We start from the raw sequence: 18,224 nt of genomic DNA, 5'->3' as shown, positions 1-18,224 counted from the left end.
TCCACAAAGCTAGTCCAGGACAGACAAGGCTACACAGAGAAACTCTTTTGTCTCGAAAAACAAACAAAAAACGAACGCCTGACCCAGCTTTGGGTGTAAGTGGAGACAGGAGGAGACCAGGGGCTTGCTGACCCACCTGCCTGGTGAGTGAGGTCCAAACCCTGTGTGAAAAGCAGGGTGAGAGAGCAACAGAGGCTGACACCCACCTGGGCCCCCTTGCTTCTGCACGCTGGATGCACACACAAAAGGAAAGTGAGTTGATAAATGTTGTATTTCCCCAGGCCCCCAGGCTGGGAGGGAGGGGGCAAGCCGGGGTGTACCCAGAAGGAACTGCGTCTATGTGGCCATCCAGGGCGTATGATCTGGAGGTGCAGGCAGATGGGCTCAGTACACCACCTCATACACAGTGGCCTTCTTGTCCCCTGAGCCTGTCACGATGTATTTATTGTTCCTGGAAATGTCGCAGCTCAACACAGAAGAGCACTCTTTGGACTGATAGAAAAGAGAGGTGAAGGGCGGCCACATGTCACCACCACACCAAGTTCACAGGCTGGAGGGTGGGGCTTGGGGGACAGTAAAGACTCAGGGGTGTGGGTTAGGGTGGGCGCCTGTCCCTATGTCCGGAGGTGGGGGTGGGTTGGCGGGGACAGTGGCATCCCTGACACGTGAAGGGTTTGACATAAAGGGATCTCACGTCACCAAAGAGTCTTAACTAAAAATAACGGATGGAGGCTCCGGGGTCTGTGGTGGATGAGGAAGATGGGGAATTTGAAAGACCGCTGTGGCATGTCCACAGAAGGTTCAAGAGACTTAGTAACTGCCATTGAAGCCTGGGGCTGAGTGGGGAGAAGGTTCCCCAAAAACACGGGAAGCCGTGGCTCCAGCTATAGCCCGCCACCCCACACTCTGGCAACTGAGGCAGAAATGTGAGGTCCGAAATCACTTCACAGAGGGAGACGTGGCTGTGCACTCAAGCAGGCGTATAAAAAGCCTCCAGGGAAAGAGCTCCCCCGAAGCACACAGTGTCCCCTTCTCTTCCTAAAATCTCTCTCACCCAACCATGAACTGGAGCAGGGCTCTGGCGCTTGCTACGTGATGACATAGAGGGGACCCTGGGGACGGTGTGCTCAGTGAGAAGCCCAAAGTCTGGGGCTCCATAACAGGACGTGTCGGGAACAGACAACGCAGAGACGGCCACCAGGCGGGGAAGGTGGGGTACCTGGAAAATGCTGGCCCCGTAGGGTGTCCTCCAGGCATTGAGCAAGTTGTCCTTGCCTGTGCTCACAAACCAGCGTCCTGGGGAAGGGGGACAGAGACAGGGTGGTAGTGGGAGAGGGGCCAGGCCCTCTCAGCACAGGGCTTACCTAACTCCAGGCGCCTCAGTGCCCAAACGCTTCGAACCACCCCAGCCTACTACTTTGTGGTGACAAAAGCTGAGCACTGCCAGTCAAGCACCAGACAGCTGCCTACCTTTCTCCATGGATGCCATGGATGGGGAGGCTGAGGCAAGAGGATTGCTGTGAGTTTGAAGGCAACCTAGGCTTCTCGGGGACAACACCCTGTCTCAAAGAAAAACCAAAATTGTCAGCTAGCGAGGAAAACATTGTGCGTGTGGGTTTGTTGTTGTTTTTGTTTTTCGAGACAGGGTTTCTCTGTAGCCCTGGCTGTCCTAGACTCGCTTTGTAGTCTAGGTTGGCCTCGAACTCAGAGATCCGTCCATCTCTGCCTCCCAAGTGTTGGGATTAAAGGTATGCACCACAACACCTGGCTAAACATTGTGTTTTTGTTTTTGAGACAGGGTTTCTCTGTGTAGCCTTGGCTGTCCTGGACTCGCTTTGTAGACCAGGCTAGCCTCGAACTCACAGTGATCCATCCATCTCTGCCTCCCGAGTGCTGGGATTACAGGTGTGCGCCACCACACCCGGCTAACGTTGTGTTTTTTAAGCAATTGTTTTATCTTTGGTGTGTGGAGGCCAGAGGTCAACACGGAGTGAGAATTCACTCTGTAGACCAGGCTAGCCTCAAACTCACTGCGATGCCTCTGCCTCTGCCCCCACAGAGTGCTGGGATTAAAGTGCTTAAAGGTTTGTGTCACCTCACCTAGTCTGTCCTTTTTTCTTTTTTGAGACATCTGTGTGGGGGGGGGGGCATTTATCTAAACTGGCTTTGACCGGTTTAGACAGTGGCTGGGTAGACAGGCCTGAGTAAGTCATTGTCTTTTTAGTTTGGTTTGGTTTGGTTTTTGAGACAGGGTTTCTCTGTGTGGCCTTGGCTGTCCCGGACTCACTTTGGAGACCAGGCTGGCCTCGAAGTCACAGCGGTCCGCCCTGCCTCTGCCTCCCGAGTGCGGGGATTAAGGGCGTGGTGTGTAGCATCTTCCCTCCCTCTACTGCCCCCTGCCCCACAGGGTCTCCAGGGCCTGTACCACAGGACGCGAACTTGAGCGACAACACGCAGCTCTCGTGCAAGCGCAGCTGGTACTTCTCGGGCTTGCGCACGTGCAAGACCTCCACGTGACTGCTCTCCATCCCCACGGCCAGCCAGTCCTGGTTGGGACAGTGGCCCAGCGAGAAAATCTAGGGCAAGAGAGACAGTGCTGAGACCCCAGGGTCGCGCATGATGCCGGAGGCCCAGGGGCGCCCCACATAAGGATGAGAAACACAGCGTTCTGGGTAGAGGGAGCCACACAGGTGGCTCAGGGTTCTGACCGATGGATATTTGAAATGGAGGTCTCCCTGTGCAACTCTGGCCATCCTGGAACTCACTATGTAGATCAGGCTGAACTCACAAAGATCCACCTGCCTCTGCCTCCCAAGTGCTGGGATTAAAGGCGTGCGCTGCCACCACCGCCACGCACAGGCAGGTTCCTTTTTGCCTGTTAACTTTAACTAGCTTCTTATGTTGGTTCTAGGAATTTGAACTCGAGTCCTCATGCTAGCTAGGCAAACAATTTATCCATTCATCCACCAAGCGGTCTCCACAGACACCCTGTTCCAGGCCTGGGAGGGCTGGGGATTGTGGGTGCACCTGGGAGCTGAAGTCATGTTGCTGAAGCTGGCGGCCCTCGCGCAGGTCCCAGCAGCGAACCGTGTTGTCCAGGCCCCCAGTCCACAGCCTGGTCCCATAGTCCGATATATCGATGCAGCTGGCCCCATCCGTGTGGCCCTGGAACTGTCTGGGGGCGGGGGGGAGGCAGGCGTCCACGCCCACAGCCACCTGTGCACCCCGCCCTCTCCCCCCCACGCCCCCGGGGCCACCACGCACACCTGACCATGGCCTGGTTCTGCAGGTCCCAGACCACGATGTTGCCGTCGCTGCAGCAGGAGAAACAGACCTTGGCATCGGGGCTGACAGCCAGTGCGTAGCAGGCCGGGGCGGATGAGGTCAGCTCGGCCTTGATGCGCGGTGTGGGTGCTGCCAGATCCCAAATGGACAGGGTGCTGGCCTCGCCTCCTACGATCAGGCTCTGCCCGTCAGGTAGCAGCTTACAGGAGCGGATGTAGTTGTCCCGGTTCTGCCATGGCAAGAAGCAGGCCAGGGTGGGGTTGGCACTCCTCCAAGGTCTCCACAGACCCACTTGCTACTGTAGGCCCCGCCCTGACCCTACAGACCCCTCCCGGCCCTGCCCTGACTCTAAACTCCATCCTGACCCTATAGACCTCACTCTGACCCTAAAGACCCTGCCCTAACCCTCAGGCACTACACCCTGACACTACAGACTCCTCCCTGACCCTATAGACCCGCCCTGACACTACAGACCCCTCCCTGACCCTATAGACCCGCCCTGATACTACAGACCCAGCCCTGACCCTACAGACCCCGCCCTGACCATATAGACCCACCCTTACACTACAGACCCCGCCCTGAACCTACAGACCACGCCCTGACACCAGAGACCCCACCCTGACCCTACAGACTCCCCGCCCTGACCATATAGACCCCACCTTGGCCCTACAGACCCCGCCCTGATACTACAGACCTCGCTCTGACCCTATAGACCTGCCCTGACCCTACAGACCCTGCCCTGACACTACAGACCACACCCTGACACCACAGACCCCGCCCTGACCATATAGACCCCGCCCTGACCCTATAGACCCTGCCCTGACCCTATAGACCCGCCCTGACACCACAGACCCCGCCCCTGACCATATAGACCTGCCCTGATACCACAGACCACGCCCTGACACCACAGACCCCACCCAGACCCTACAGACCCCGCCCTGACCCTACAGACCCTGCCCTGACCCTATAGACCCGCCCTGACACCACAGACCCCGCCCCTGACCATATAGACCTGCCCTGATACCACAGACCCCGCCCTGACACTATAGACCCCACCCTGACCATATAGACCCACCCTTACACTACAGGCCCCGCCCTAACCCTACAGACCACGCCCTGACACCAGAGACCCCACCCTGACCCTACAGACTCCTCGCCCTGACCATATAGACCCCACCCTGGCCCTACAGACCCCGCCCTGACACTACAGACCCCACCCTGACCATATAGACCTGCCCTGACACTACAGACCCCGCCCTGACACCACAGACCCCGCCCTCACCAGGCAATCCAGCTGTGCCACAGGTGTCTTGCTGCCTGGCTGGCCCACGTCCCACACCTTTACGCAGCCTTTGCCTCCTGTGTACACGTGCTGTGTGGAGCCGCTGATCGTGACCGCACACACCACCTCACCGTGGGCCAGCGTGTGCAGCTGCCGCGCGTGGCGAGGGATGCCTGTGCCCACCAGCGCATCAGACGGGAAGGGCACCGGCTGCATCTGGCCGTCCGCAGACACGTGGAAGGAATAAGCGCTGCGGAGGCCGCAGAGACAGGTGAGTGGGTGGCTCACCCGACCCCACCCCAGCACAGGGCGGGCTGCCTAACACAGCCGTGTTCTCAGGAAGAAGGGACACACGCCTCCCACGCACCCTGGAGACAGTGCAGCCCACGCGCTACTCACGGCTTAGCTCCGGGGATGCCAGGCAAAGAGATGGACGAGCCTCGGAGATGCGGGTGTGACTCAAAGGCCATCTGCTGGAGGCCAGAAAAGTGTCCCAGGACACGGGCGCCCAGCAACCCCTCACCGAGGCCCCAGCCCGTGAACCTCCCGAATCAAGCAAAAAAGATTGGAAGATGGCTACTTGGACTTTTTAAAATAGCCTCCTAGTTCAGGCTCTGTAACCCAGCCTCACTCCTTTTGTTCTGCCCCACAGTGGCAGGGGCTAACTTGAGTGATGGGCTGAGGCCCCTGAGTCATCTGCCCCCACACAGTTTGGACCAGGCCTTACCCCCCCCCCTTTTTTTTTTTTTGGTTTTTCGAGACAGGGTTTCTCTGTGTAGCCTTGGCCATCATGGACTCGCTTTGTAGACCAGGCTGGCCTCGAACTCACAGCGATCCGCCTGCCTCTGCCTCCCGAGTGCTGGGATTAAAGGCGTGCACCACCACGCCCGGCTTTTTTTCTTTTTTTTCTTTTTGGTTTTTCAAGACAGGGTCTCTCTGTGTAGCCCTGGCTGTCCTGGACTCACTTTGTAGACCAGGCTGGCCTCCAGCTCATAGCAATCCACCTGCCTCTGCCTCCCAAGTGCTGGGATTAAAGGCGTGCACCACCACGCCCGGCCACATTCTTTTTTTTTTTTTTTAAATATTGGCTTATGTGGTATGGGCTGGCTTTGAACTCCTGATCCTCCTGCCTTAGCCTCCCAGGTGCTGGGGTGAAGGTTTCTATGGTGCTAGGGATGGCACCCAGGACTCTGTGCGTGCCACGGAGCTCCGGTTTCTCCCCATGCCCCCCCACCTCCACCCCTGGGCTCCGCGGACCATCCTGGTGGGTCTGTACCCTGAGGACTCACCAGGGGTGAGCGGCCGTACACGACAGAGTTGCTGACCTGGGGGGACAGGTGGAGGCTGACATAGGAGCCGGGCATGGAGAGGTCCCCGTTGAGGGTGCTGTGGGAGCCCAGGCTGAAGGACGAGGAGAAAGGGCTGGACAGGGTCAGGGGACTCCTCAGGGCTGAGTGAGAAGGACAGGACATACATTCACATACGCAAGCCCCGCTTTTCCTGGCTTCCACCCAGTGAACTCCTACACATCCTTCAAAACCCCAGACCCAGGGGAGAAAAAAACCAGACCAGCACAGAGAGGTTGGGCGACAAACCTGAGGTCACACAGCTAACTAAAGTCCACTCTTGTCTCACAATTGTTACACTTGACTCTGGCCTTTGTTCTCTCTCTCTCTCTCTCTCTCTCTCTCTCTCTCTCTCTCTCTCTCTTTCTGTTTTTGTTTTTGTTTTCAAGACAGAATCTTTCTGTGTAGGGTTGGCTGTCCTGGACTCACTTTATAGACCAAGCTGGTCTCAAACTCACAGCGATCTGTCTGCCTCTGCCTCCCAAGTGTTGTGCAGTTTTCTCTCTTAAGCAGTAGCAACAAGAAGGAAACTGAGGCCCGCAGGGGGGCAAAAGACACCTGGGGTTAAAGGACATTCTAGGTAGTAATCTGAGGTCAGAGGCCCCAGCCATCAGCCTCACTCACCTTTTATTATTATTATTATTATTATTATTATTATTATTATTATTATTATTATTATTATTATTATTATTATTTTGAGGCAGGGTTTCTCTATGTAGCCTTGATTGTCCTGGACTCACTTTGTAGACCAGGCTGGCCTTAAACTCACAGTGAGCCACCTGCCTCTGCCTCCCGAGTGCTGGGATTAAAGGTGTGCACCACCACCACCCAGCTTTTTTTTTTTTTTTTTTTTTTTTTAATTTATGTGCATTGGTGTGAGGGTATCAGATCTTGGAGTTACAGACAGTTGTGAGCTGCCATGTGGGTGCTGGGAATTGAACCCAGGTCCTTTGGAAGAGCAGGCGGTGCTCTTAACCACTGAGATAGCTCTCCAGCCCTCCCTTTATTTATATTATATTCATTATAGCCCAGGTTGGCCTCGAACTCACAGAGGCCCGCCTGGGATTACAGGCATGGCCAACTCTCTTCCTTTCTGTTTTGGGGAGTCCCCAGAAGAGGTGTGCTGGCGATGTGGGACTCACCAACACTGTCTGTGGATGGTGCTGCCTGGGCTGCCACCTGGCAGAGGTGACTGGACGAGCTGGGCCCCGGGGTGGACGAGTCCTGAGGTGGAGAGGGGCCACCTGACCTGGAGGCAGGAGTGCCCGCGGGAAGATCACTCTGTGGAGAAAGAGAGCAGGGGCCACTCTGAAGCCAGCCGAGGGGAGTGAGGGCACACACACAGACACACACACACACACAGATACGCATATATATACACAGACATGCGCACACACACAGACACATATGCAGACACACACATAGGCATGCAAACAGACATGCATACAGATGCAAACACTCACACAGACACATATGTAGACGCACACACAGACATGCACACACACACACACAGATACACAGACACACGCAAAGACACATATGCAGACATGCACATACACACACTCACGGACACATATGCAGATACATAAACAGACACACACATGAAAACACGGACATGCACACACAGAAACACAAAGAAACACACTCAAGACAGATATGTAGACACATACACAGACACACACAGACACAAAGACACACACACGCATACGGAAAAACACAAACACAGACACACTCAGACACATGTAGACACATACACACAGACATACACATGTGTGCACACACACGAGCAGCAGCCAGCTCATTTCTCACACACAGGAAAGCCGGATGGGCCTAGGTCAATGGTGTGAATACACCCTCGGGAGTGTGGGTGTGAACTGGGTCACAGCAGAGGTTTCGTGCATAGAGATGGAGACTCTTGGGGACAGTGACGGACACAGAGAAAGCAACAGACAGAGGTCACTGGGCTGGCAGCACGGCTCAGGACGGAAAGGGGACTGCAGCCAAGCATGACAACTGTGCTCAATCCCCAGAATCCACACGGTAGGAGAGGAGGGACTCCCCAGAGCTGACCTCTGACCTCACGTGCACACTATGGCACTTGTGTGCACACACGCTTTTTTTTTTTTGTTTTAATTTTTTAAATTTTTTGTTTTTCCAGACAGGGTCTCTCTGTGTAGCCTTGACTGTCCTGGACTCACTCTGTAGACCAGGCTGGCCTCGAACTCGCAGAGATCCACCTACCTCTGCTTCCCTAGTGCTGGGATTAAAGGTGTGAATCACCACTGCCACCTGGCTTTTAAGAATGTTTTAACGGGGCTGGAGAGATGGCTCTGAGGTTAAGAGCACTGACTGCTTTTCCAGAGGTCCTGCATTCAGTTCCCAGCAACCACATGGTGGCTCACAACCATCTAAAATGAGATCTAGTGCCCTCTTCTGGCCTGTGGGTGTTCATGCAGGCAAAGCACTGTATCAAAATTAATTAATTAATTTAAAAAATATTTCTTTAAAGTTTTCGTTTAGAGACTGCCACATGTGGTGTGCAAGCTCTCCAGAGCAGAGGCAGGTGGACCTCTGTGAGTTCCAGGCCAGCCTGGTCTATAGCATGAGACCATGTCTCAAAAACCAGTAAGAAAATCACAGGCTGCGAGAGCAGTGGACCTTTGGCCCAAGAGGGATCCTCAGCCCCAGGTGAGGTGTGTCACCCACCTTTGTTCCTCCCCAAGGGGGCTGCTAGTCAAGCCTCTGCTTTTTGGAGGGCTGTTTTGTGAGACAGGGGCCAGGTATCTGAGGCTAGCCCTAAACTGACTTTGGATTCCAGATCCTCCAGCCTGGAGGAGCCACCGCAGGGCGACTCCCTTGCTTTCTGACCTGTGTCTGTCTCCTCACACAGGGTGACAGATCCCCACACTGAAGTGACCCTGATGGGCTGAGGGACATCATTGGGGGGCTTCCCCAACCAGCTAAAGCAGCGCTGCACCCCTAAAATCTCTCTGGGTGGGTAGGGGATTAGATAACCCGGTTGGCTGTTGCCATGGCAACCAGCAGGGGGGCGGGGAGGCTAGAAACATCACCTCTCTCCTTGGGTAAAGTGGAGGGCAGCATGTCTGGGGAAGACCCAGGGAGGGAGCCAGTTTCCAGGGGGCCATCTAGGGCAGAGCTGGGGAGGCCTCTGCTGGGGACCAAGCTTCAGACCAGCCAGGAGCCAATGCTGGGGATGACAGGGGGGGGTCCCACCATTGCAAGAAGTGAGTGACCCCACTTGATGTCCTATTTCTTGGCCCAGCTTGGTCACCAAGTTGCTTTTAAAATATTTCCTGAGGTTCAGCAGAGTCTTCTGGATGGGGAGAGGAGAGGCCCAAAGAGTTACGAGAAAAAAGTCAGGTGTGGTAAGGCAGCTAGCTGCCAGCCAGTCCTGAGGAGGCAGAGGCAGGAGGATCCAACACTATAGGAAGAGCTGGAGGCCAAGAAATATTGTCTCCAGAACAAAACAAAACAAAAAAAACCCCAAACACAATGAAAGTAAGCAAACAAAAAGGAATATGAGAAAGCCACGTTGCCCAAGCCTAGCTGATTTGCTCATTGCCTGTATCTGTTTCTAGGCCACCCTCGGATGAATAAAAGGAGTTTCACACACACCTCTCTTCCTTACCAGGGCTAAGTCTTTGCTTCTGGGGAGCGGTGAGCCCAAACTGGAGGCCAAGGAGGCTGGACTGTCGGTGAGGTCCCTTCGGGCAGGGATGCAGAGAGGTGCCTTTCCACAGGGGGTGGTCACAGGACTGGGGGGCTCAGAGGGTTGGTCCTGATTTCGAGAAGGTGTTATTGAGTGGGGAGATTCCCATAGCCACCATGTGGCACCCCACTCCATGGGAGACGGGTGGCCTCCGCCTCATTTCTGGGGAATCTGTGGGTAGCCCACTTCACTGTTCTGTGGGCCTCGATTTCCCCACCTCTGCTGTGACAAGGTATGCCTGCTCCACATGCCCCCAGTCTGAGTGCACCAGGGATGGCCAGGAATTCCTTCCCTCAGCCCCTCCCTTGCCCACCCCCCCACCCCCCCACCACAACCCCCGCTTTCCCCCCACCCCCCCACCCCCATCCCACCCCCCCACCACAACCCCCGCTTCCCCCCATCCCCCATCCCACCCCCCCACCACAACCCCCGCTTCCCCTCCCCACCCCCCCACCCCCATCCCACCCCCCCACCCCCGTCGCCTCACCTCATCCACTACCAGATTAAAATCACTTTTGTCTTCGTCACTTTCCTAGGGGAGGACGGAGAGCACCCAGTTTCATTCATGCCCCTGCCTGGACACCCCTGCCCAGCGCGCTCTCCTCACCTCAACTCAACACAACTAATCTCTCAGGCAGGTCTGTCTATCCATCTCTGACACACCTCAACCCCCACACCGCTCCCCCTCAGCTCACACACTCAAGCCTCTCGGCCTTAAGGGAGCCTGACCAAGCTTGCACAGGGAGGCTCCCTTCAACCTCCCTACCTCAGCTCTATTAACCCTCTCTGGCTCCTACTGCCCTCGGCAGGAACACCAAGTTCCATGTTCAATCCCAGATGCTGGACCTGATTCCTGACCTAGACAGCAAGACAGACCACACTTGGATCCGCCGGAAGAGGCCACAGATGCAACCTGAATTGAATTCTGCAGAATTGCTGTCTCCCAATTTCCCGCCAAGTGCACCTTCCCTTGTGCTAAATCATGTCTCCAGCCCCTCTCTGGGGCATTCTAGGCGGGACTCCACCCTGACCACGCCCCCAGCCCCTCACTGGGGGATTCTAGGCGGGGCTCCACCCTGACCACGCCCCCAGCCCCCTCACTGGGGGATTCTAGGCGGGGCTCCACCCTGACCACACCCCCACAAACAATGGGAGGCTACGGAAAGCTACAGAGTGAGCATTCTGAGTGTCCATGGATCTGACCAGGGGCCAGTCTGGTCCATCTCTGTCCGTCCCAGTCCTCTGCTTCGCTCACACAAACTCACATAAGGCCCTGACAGGTCCTTGTCTTCTGCTCTCTGCGGTTTCCCATTGCCACCTCGGCTGCTAGGATGCTCCTCTTCCGCTAGACTCTCAGGAGGGGAGGGGGAGGCACTCTGCAGGGAGACAGGAAGAAGGGAAGGGTGTGAGGTGGGTTATCCAGCCAACACTGAGTGACCCTCACTGAGGTGGGGGGGTTCTAGGCAGGGATACTACCTCAGCCACGGTGCTTAATTCTCTGCCTCTGTAAACTAATAGAGTAATGAATAATCTTATTATACAGATGGGGAAACTGAGTCCCGTGAAAGTGCATTACGGTGGGACTCACGACACCCATAGCTGACCCCTAAGAGCTGGAGATGGAAACTCAGCAGAGCCAGACAAGGAGTGCGTTCACACCAGGACACAGTGGGGTCTTGCTGAGGCAAACCCATCACAGCAGAACCGAAGAGACCACGCAGAAGGCTTGCCACGAACCCAGTGCGGTTTGGGCTACAAAGCAAGACCACGCCTCAAACTGCGTAAACTGCAGCTGGCTTGGTGGTATACAATTCTTATCCCAGAGCCCTAGAGGCAGAGGCAGGAGGATCTCTGTGAGCTCAAGGCAAGCTAGGGCTGCAGAGGGAGACCCTGTCTCAGAACAACAGTGTTGTATCTTATCTACCAGGCCCTGGGTTCTAGGCCGAGCACCTAGGTGACGCTGGTGTCATCCTGCGCCCAGGTGGCGAGGGCTGGGGACTTGCTGAGCCCCCGCCTCCGCCGCCCCAGCCCACGCGAAGCTGTCACTCACCCCGCTCACAACTCTGTCCGCTGGCAGATGGCAGGCAGAAGCAGAGAGAAAAGAGACAATCAGGGTTGGTACCCAACAGTTGAGAACCTTAGGGCACAGAACAGCTCCTTCCGGATCAGAATCCTCTGGCCTGCCTCCCACATCCCAGGGAGATGCCCAAAGAGAGCTACTGATGTTCCCTCCCCAAGGACACAACAGGAAACCTGAACCCCACAAGTTGCAGCCCCTGGTGGGCGGTACCCTCCCCGCCAGCATCAGAGCTTCACCCTGACCTCCCACTCACCTCTGGACCCCTCCGCATCCACACCCACGCGGTCGTCCTTGGCCGCAGCCGTCAGCTGGGCCTGCGCAGCCAGCGCCCCGGACAGGGCCAGCAGCCCCGTGGCCCCAGCACCCACCAGACCAGCTGGGCGCGGGGTGAGAGGCGCAGGGGGTGCGTGGGACAGCGGCTGAAGCTGATTCTGCTGCTGAAGGGAGAGAGGATAGCGGGGGGGGGGGGCGACGTGGGGGGGGGACAAGGGAGCGCAGGGGGTGAACGGGCATGAGTGAATGCATGGAGGTTAGCACCCATTAGGTGCCTGGGCCAGGAGCAGGGCGTCCGTCCCCTAGGCGGGGCTGGGGCGACTCACCCCCAGGAGGCTGTTCAGTTCCCCCACGGTCACCTGCTTGGCTCTGTCCACAGCCTGGAGGACCTGCTGCTGGTGCTGGGGGGAGGGGAGGGGTGTGCTGAGAAGGCTGTCCTGGGGCCCCAGCCTGTCTCTTCTGTCTGTCTGTCTGTCTCTCTCTGTCTCTGTCTCTGTCTCTGTCTCTCTCTCTCTCTCTCTCTCTCTCTCTCTCTCTCTCTCTCTCTCTCTCTCTCTCTCTCTCTCTCTGGAAGGCGGAGGTGGGTGCTGGCTATCTTCGTGTTTTGAGGTGGGGTCTCACAGCAGCCCCAGGATCTCCTGTCCTGTTTCTTACTGCTTCTTCCCCTTATAAAAGAGAAACAAATACACCTTCCCCACCCCCATCCCCCATTCAAGACACCACGGTTGCTCTGTGTTAGCCTTGGCTGTCCTGGACTTGCTTTGTAGACCAGGCTGGCCTCAAACTCACAGAGATCTGCCTGCCTCCCGAGTGCTGGATAAAAGGCATGCACCACCACTGCATCCAGCTACAAATATCTTAAGTGACAATTCAGTCTGGGCCTCTTCCCCAGGTTCTGGGGCTGCAGCTCCAGGTTGCACTCTGTGGGTGGCATCCTGGACCCTGAGGGTTGCCGGGCAGGGTCCCACCTGCCAAGCTCTTGTCAGCAGCTCAGTATTACACCACACTCTGCCCCCCTACAGAACTGTGTTCTAAACAAGCACCCACATACAAACACCTGTATACCAAGCACCCACATACCAAGTACTCACATACTAAGTACCCACATGCCAAGTACCTATACACCAAGCATCAACATGCTAAGCACCCACATCCAAGCACCCACAGAATGAGCAGCCTAGAGCTGGGTGTGCAGGCTAGGAGAGAAGCCACCCGGCATGTTTATCCAGCCCCGCAACATTAAACATGGATGAAGTCAGTAAATTTCAGCACACATGGCTGGTGGCCCCATATGGGCCGTCGGGTGGTAACGTGTGCCCCTGGCTTCACTGTAAGACAATCTGTCGCCTACCCTGGGGGGGGGGGCGGCGTGGAGGAACAGAAGGTTCCCTAGAAGAAACCTGACGATGCTGGCTGCGTGGGGTACCCAGCCTGCCCACCCTGTGGGCCACCTCTACACAGCAGTGGCAACAGCCAACACCAACGTCCCGTGGTCGTGGTCGGCAGGAGGGAGGAGTTGCTCCCTTTGACACCAATTCACCTCTGTCTGTGCTTACTCTTGTGTTTTCAAAATCACTGTACTTAAAAAAAAAAAAAAAAAAAACGCCTAACAAAGTTTACTAGTCTGAGCCTTCTCAAGCACACGAGGTTCAGAGGTGTGAAGCTCACTCACGGGACCACTGGGCTTCACGCCACGCCCACACCACCCCCCAACTCTCCCACCCCCAATCCCCCAGCCCCCCCACCCTCCCACCCCCACCCCCGCCATCAGCCTCCAGAACTTTTCAACTGCACTCTCTGAAGCTCTGTCCCATTCCCTTCCCGGGCCCCACTCCCCCACCAGCCCACTTCCTGGGCCTGGATCTGATGACTTCAGGGAACTGCAGAGTGTCCCCTGTGGGCTCATCTCACCGAGTATCATTCTGTAAGGATTAGTGTCCCCCGTCTCCGCCCCCCCCCCCCATTGCTCACCTAACTGTCAGGACACGCTAACCCAGAGGGGAAGCACAGAGAGGCATGCGCCCTGCAGAAGGTCACACAGCCAGGACTTGTACCAGCAGACCTGGCTGCGGGACACGCACAGCAGAGTGCAGGTACACCCTGACTAAGCATCCAGAGAGCCGAGCCAGGGTTACATAGTGGCTCACAACCATCTATAGTGAGATCTGGTGCCCTCTTCTGGTGTGCGGGTGTACATGCAGACAGAAGTGTATATGTAATAAATAAACCAAAATCTAAAAAAGACCAAACAGCTCACTGACCAAACAGCATCAGCAACGTGGCAGATTTCCAGGCCAGTCAGAGTCTCGGTCCCATTAAAGAGGGGTGAGGTGGTGAGAGGGCTCGGGAGGTGAAGATGAAGATGATTGCAGCCAAGCCTGAACTACAACCTCAGTTCAATCCTTGAAACCCACTCCAGCAAGTTGGCCTCTGGCCTCCACAGGTGTGCTATGGCCCATGAGCCCCCTTCCGAAAGGTAATTAATGGGTTGGCTTAGTGGTTAAGAGCACCAGCTGGTCTCTCAGAGGACCAGAGTTCGATTCCTGGCACTCACACAAACCGCTTGTGACTCCAATTCCAGAGGACCCGACTCCCTCTTCTGGCCTCTAGGGGTACTACACACACTTGCAAAACACCCATACATATAAAATTAAATAAGTACAGAAAATTGTAATAAAGCAAATGAAGGTGAATGGCACCCGGGGAAGGACACCGACGCTGACCTCATGCACGTGCACACAGACGCATGAGGCGCAGAAAGTCCCCGGTCCCCAGTCTCAGCCAGTCTCCCATCGGTCCCCTCGGTGTGGGAGCCCTTTGCAACAGCGCATCCTGGGCCCAGGACACCCACCCTGCCCCTTCCCTTCCCCCACAGGCTCTGCGCAGGCGCACTCACTTCTTGAGTGAGGAACGGGACCATCTGGGCACAGATCGCGCTGAGGCGCTTCACGATCTCAGCCTGGCAGGGAAGCAACAAGATAGATGGGGCTGGAGGGAGCCAGCCGTCTCCATCACCGACCCCAGGTGTCCTGAGCATTTGTGGAGCTGACTGGCAGGAGAGTCGTGGCCTCCTGATGCTTGGGGTAATGGAGGCCGATGTCCTGCAAGTCACAGACACCTCAAGATCGCCCCAGCGAAGCCCTCAGAGAAGTCAGTTTAGGCCGACAGATCTCATCGATCCGAAGCCCTAGAGAGGGTGTGTGGCCAGCTGACGCACCACCTCAAGTATTTGGGGGTACTCCGTGGTTGCCTCTGGTCCCCTACCAGGCTTGTGTCCTCCTCCAGGGAAGGGCAGTTACTGGGTGGACCCGGGGCCCGGCCCTCCCACCGCCCACATCAGCACCAAGACCCACAGAAACCCAGGGAAGCATATGGTGGGCAGAGCACCCCACACTCCTAGTCCACTCAGCTAATTGCAGGGAGTCCCAGCATGGAGTTCTGCTGTGAGATGGGGTGGGGGGCATGGCCTATAAATCCATTCATCGGCAGGTCTCTGAGCCCTCGGGACCCCCTAGAGCCACTGGCCACGTTGGGGACCCAGGGTTAACTACAGACCTCTGGAATCAGTCTCTAGAACACAGAGTCTATCTCAGAACCCAGCCCCACATGCTGGAGCCCGAGAAGCTCATGAGACCAACCTTACAACTTGGAACGCTATCTCGGAAGCAGTCCTCAGAACCTCCAGGGCTATCTCAGAACCTTCAAGGCTATCTCAGAACCTTCAAGGCTATCTCAGAACCTCCAGGGCTATCTCAGAACCTTCAGGGCTATCTCAGAACCTTGAGTCTTCAGACCTTTCAGGGCTATCTCAGAACCTTCAGGACTGTCTCAGAACCTTGAGTCCTCAGAACCTCCAGGGCTATCTCAGAACCTCCAAGGCTATCTCAGAACCTTCAGGACTGTCTCAGAACCTTGAGTCCTCAGAACCTCCAGGGCTATCTTAGAACCTCCAGGGCTATCTCAGAACCTTGAGTCCTCAGAACCTTCAGGACTGTCTCAGAACCTTGAGTCCTCAGAACCTCCAGGGCTATCTCAGAACCTCCAGGGCTATCTCAGAACCTTCAGGGCTATCTCAGAAGCTAGAGTCCTCAGAACCTTCAGGGCTATCTCAGAAGCTAGAGTCCTCAGAACCTTCAGGGCTATCTCAGAACCTTGAGTCTTCAGAACTTTCAGGGCTATTTCAGAACCTTGAGTCTTCAGACTTTTCAGGGCTATCTCAGAACCTTGAGTCCTCAGAACTTCCAGGGCTATCTCAGAACCCTCAGGGCTGTCTCAAAACCTTGAGTCCTCAGAACCTTCAGGGCTATCTCAGAACCTTGAGTCCTTAAAACCTTCACTGGTGCATCACAGATTCCCAGAGTCCAACACAGGCTACTGGGGTCTATCGCACAACTGCGGAGTCCCTAACGGGATGGAAGTTGCCTCCAAGACCTTCTTGGCCTATGGCCCAGGCCCTCCTCTGTGGGGACACTCCATTCCCTCTGCTGTTCCTCCTCAGGCCACCTCCCCTAGAAGTCGAGTAAAATCTCCTCCCATGGGGACTCACCTGCCACCCTCATCCCCCACCTCCAGTCAATGTACTTAGCCCCTCCCACACAGACACGCCCACCCCGCAAGCCCCTCCCACACAGACGCTCCCACCCCCGCAGGTCACCTGTTTGTGCATCTCAATGTTGAGTCCGTAGGACATCTCGTAGTACTGCAAAGGACACAATCTTGGCCAGTGTGGACAGCCGGGGGACCCCACCCTGGGGATGCTGAGGGGGCGCAGCCCGAGGAGTAGGAGTGTCAGGGCAGGGCAGAGGCGCCCCATGGGGACCCAGGCGGGGAGCCAAGAAGATGGATCAGGGTTGGGCTCAGAGAAATGGGACAAGCAGGCAGTCCCCAATACCGGGTGGAGGGGGTACCCACAGAAACAGTGCCTGCTATCCGAGAACACGGTACCCCGTACCATCACGTAGTGCCTCTGCATTTCTGTCTTCTCGCTGGCCAGCTTCTCACACTCCAGCTTGAGGCTGGGTGGGAAAATTGGACAAAAAAGGGGGGGGGGCTGCCTTGCCACACCCCACACGGGTCAGTTTCCATAGGGACAGGTGGAGGCTGCGCGTTGCCAACTTCTTTGGAAATTGTTGCTAGCCCTTGGCGAGTCCAGGCCTACTCTCCTGAGATCGAAGCTTTCCTCAGGGAAGGCTTTCCCAGGACCTACTCACCTCACCTTGGCAACACCACCTCCGCCAGGAAGCCCTCCGGTAGGCCCAGTGAGCTCCGCCCCTTGTCTTGGAGACCACACCCCCCTCCAGGGTGTCCTTCCTGCTCGCACACCCCTGTAGCTTCCCAGCGCCTAGAGCGGGGGAGGGGGGAATGGGGGGGCGCTTACCTGTGGTATTGAGCTTGGAGAAACTGGAATTCCTCTTTGATCCTGTCACAGATTTCCAGGACTGAGAACTTGAAAGGCTGGCCCGATTGCAGCGGGCTCTGAGAGGGACAGAGGGGAAGGACACCGGGGTGAGTTCCAGGGCACCAGCAGGCAGGGCACCTCTCCCTCGTCCCTACCTCCTGCAGCCAGAGATAGGGATCTCGGTACTCACCGGGTGCCTTCCCTGGGGGTACATCCTGTTGATGGACGGGTGAGAGAAGGGGCCCCCCAGCTTCGTGGAGGCTTGAGGATGTGGCAAGAGGAAAACTGGGGTGCAGAGGTGGAGCTGAGAGAGAAATTTAGGGTGCAAGGCTGAGGTTGGGAGTAGAATGTGAGATGCAGAGCTGGGGGATAGAATGTGGGGTGCGGGGGCGGAGCTGGTGGTATTTGGGGTGCTAAGCTAGAGCTGGGGTGCAGCGAGACTGAGGCTGGAAAGGCTGGGAGAGAAGCTGGAGCTGGGGGAGGGATTTTTTTTACGCAAAGAAAGAGCAGCCAGGGAGAGCCTGCCGGGGCAAGGGACGCGCACCCCGCGCTGCGCCCCCACCTCCTGCCAGCGCGCCCGGGTCGTCCAGCCCAGGGGCAGCTGCAGTCAGCGCCGCAGGTCCGTGGCTGCCGCCCGGGGTCGGCGCTGGTGGCCGCGGTGGCTGCGGAGCCGCCTCCCTCCGCGGGGCTCGGCTGGGAGCCGCGGGCGGGACCCGCCTTAAGGTGGCACCGCCGCCCCCGCCTGCTCTGCTTCCTCCGCTCCCAAGACCGGCGGGGGAAACTGAGGCTTCGGTTCGATCCTAGTATTCCCGCCCCACCTCCACTAACAG

At 56.7% G+C, this 18,224-nt stretch overlaps 1 protein-coding gene across 1 annotated transcript; it reads right to left on the bottom strand.

The window, feature by feature from the left end:
* Positions 1-106: 106 nt before the first annotated feature.
* On the bottom strand, positions 107-17,881 carry Tle2 (TLE family member 2, transcriptional corepressor). Its single transcript, XM_051172898.1, has 18 exons — positions 17,585-17,881; positions 17,374-17,471; positions 16,948-17,011; positions 16,651-16,695; positions 14,893-14,955; positions 12,323-12,397; positions 10,909-11,019; positions 10,131-10,175; positions 9,563-9,712; positions 7,056-7,194; positions 5,857-6,017; positions 4,967-5,037; positions 4,568-4,817; positions 3,267-3,514; positions 3,028-3,175; positions 2,426-2,576; positions 1,220-1,296; positions 107-492 (listed from the first exon to the last, which is right to left on the bottom strand). The coding sequence occupies exons 1-18, from the start codon at positions 17,606-17,608 to the stop codon at positions 385-387; spliced, it is 2,028 nt and encodes a 675-aa protein (XP_051028855.1). The 5' UTR covers positions 17,609-17,881; the 3' UTR covers positions 107-384.
* Positions 17,882-18,224: the final 343 nt, after the last annotated feature.

The sequence above is a fragment of the Acomys russatus genome, chromosome 31 (assembly GCF_903995435.1).
Source record: "Acomys russatus chromosome 31, mAcoRus1.1, whole genome shotgun sequence".
In the NCBI taxonomy this organism is placed as follows: Eukaryota; Metazoa; Chordata; class Mammalia; order Rodentia; family Muridae; genus Acomys; species Acomys russatus.
This window is presented reverse-complemented; position numbering and strand designations above follow the sequence as displayed.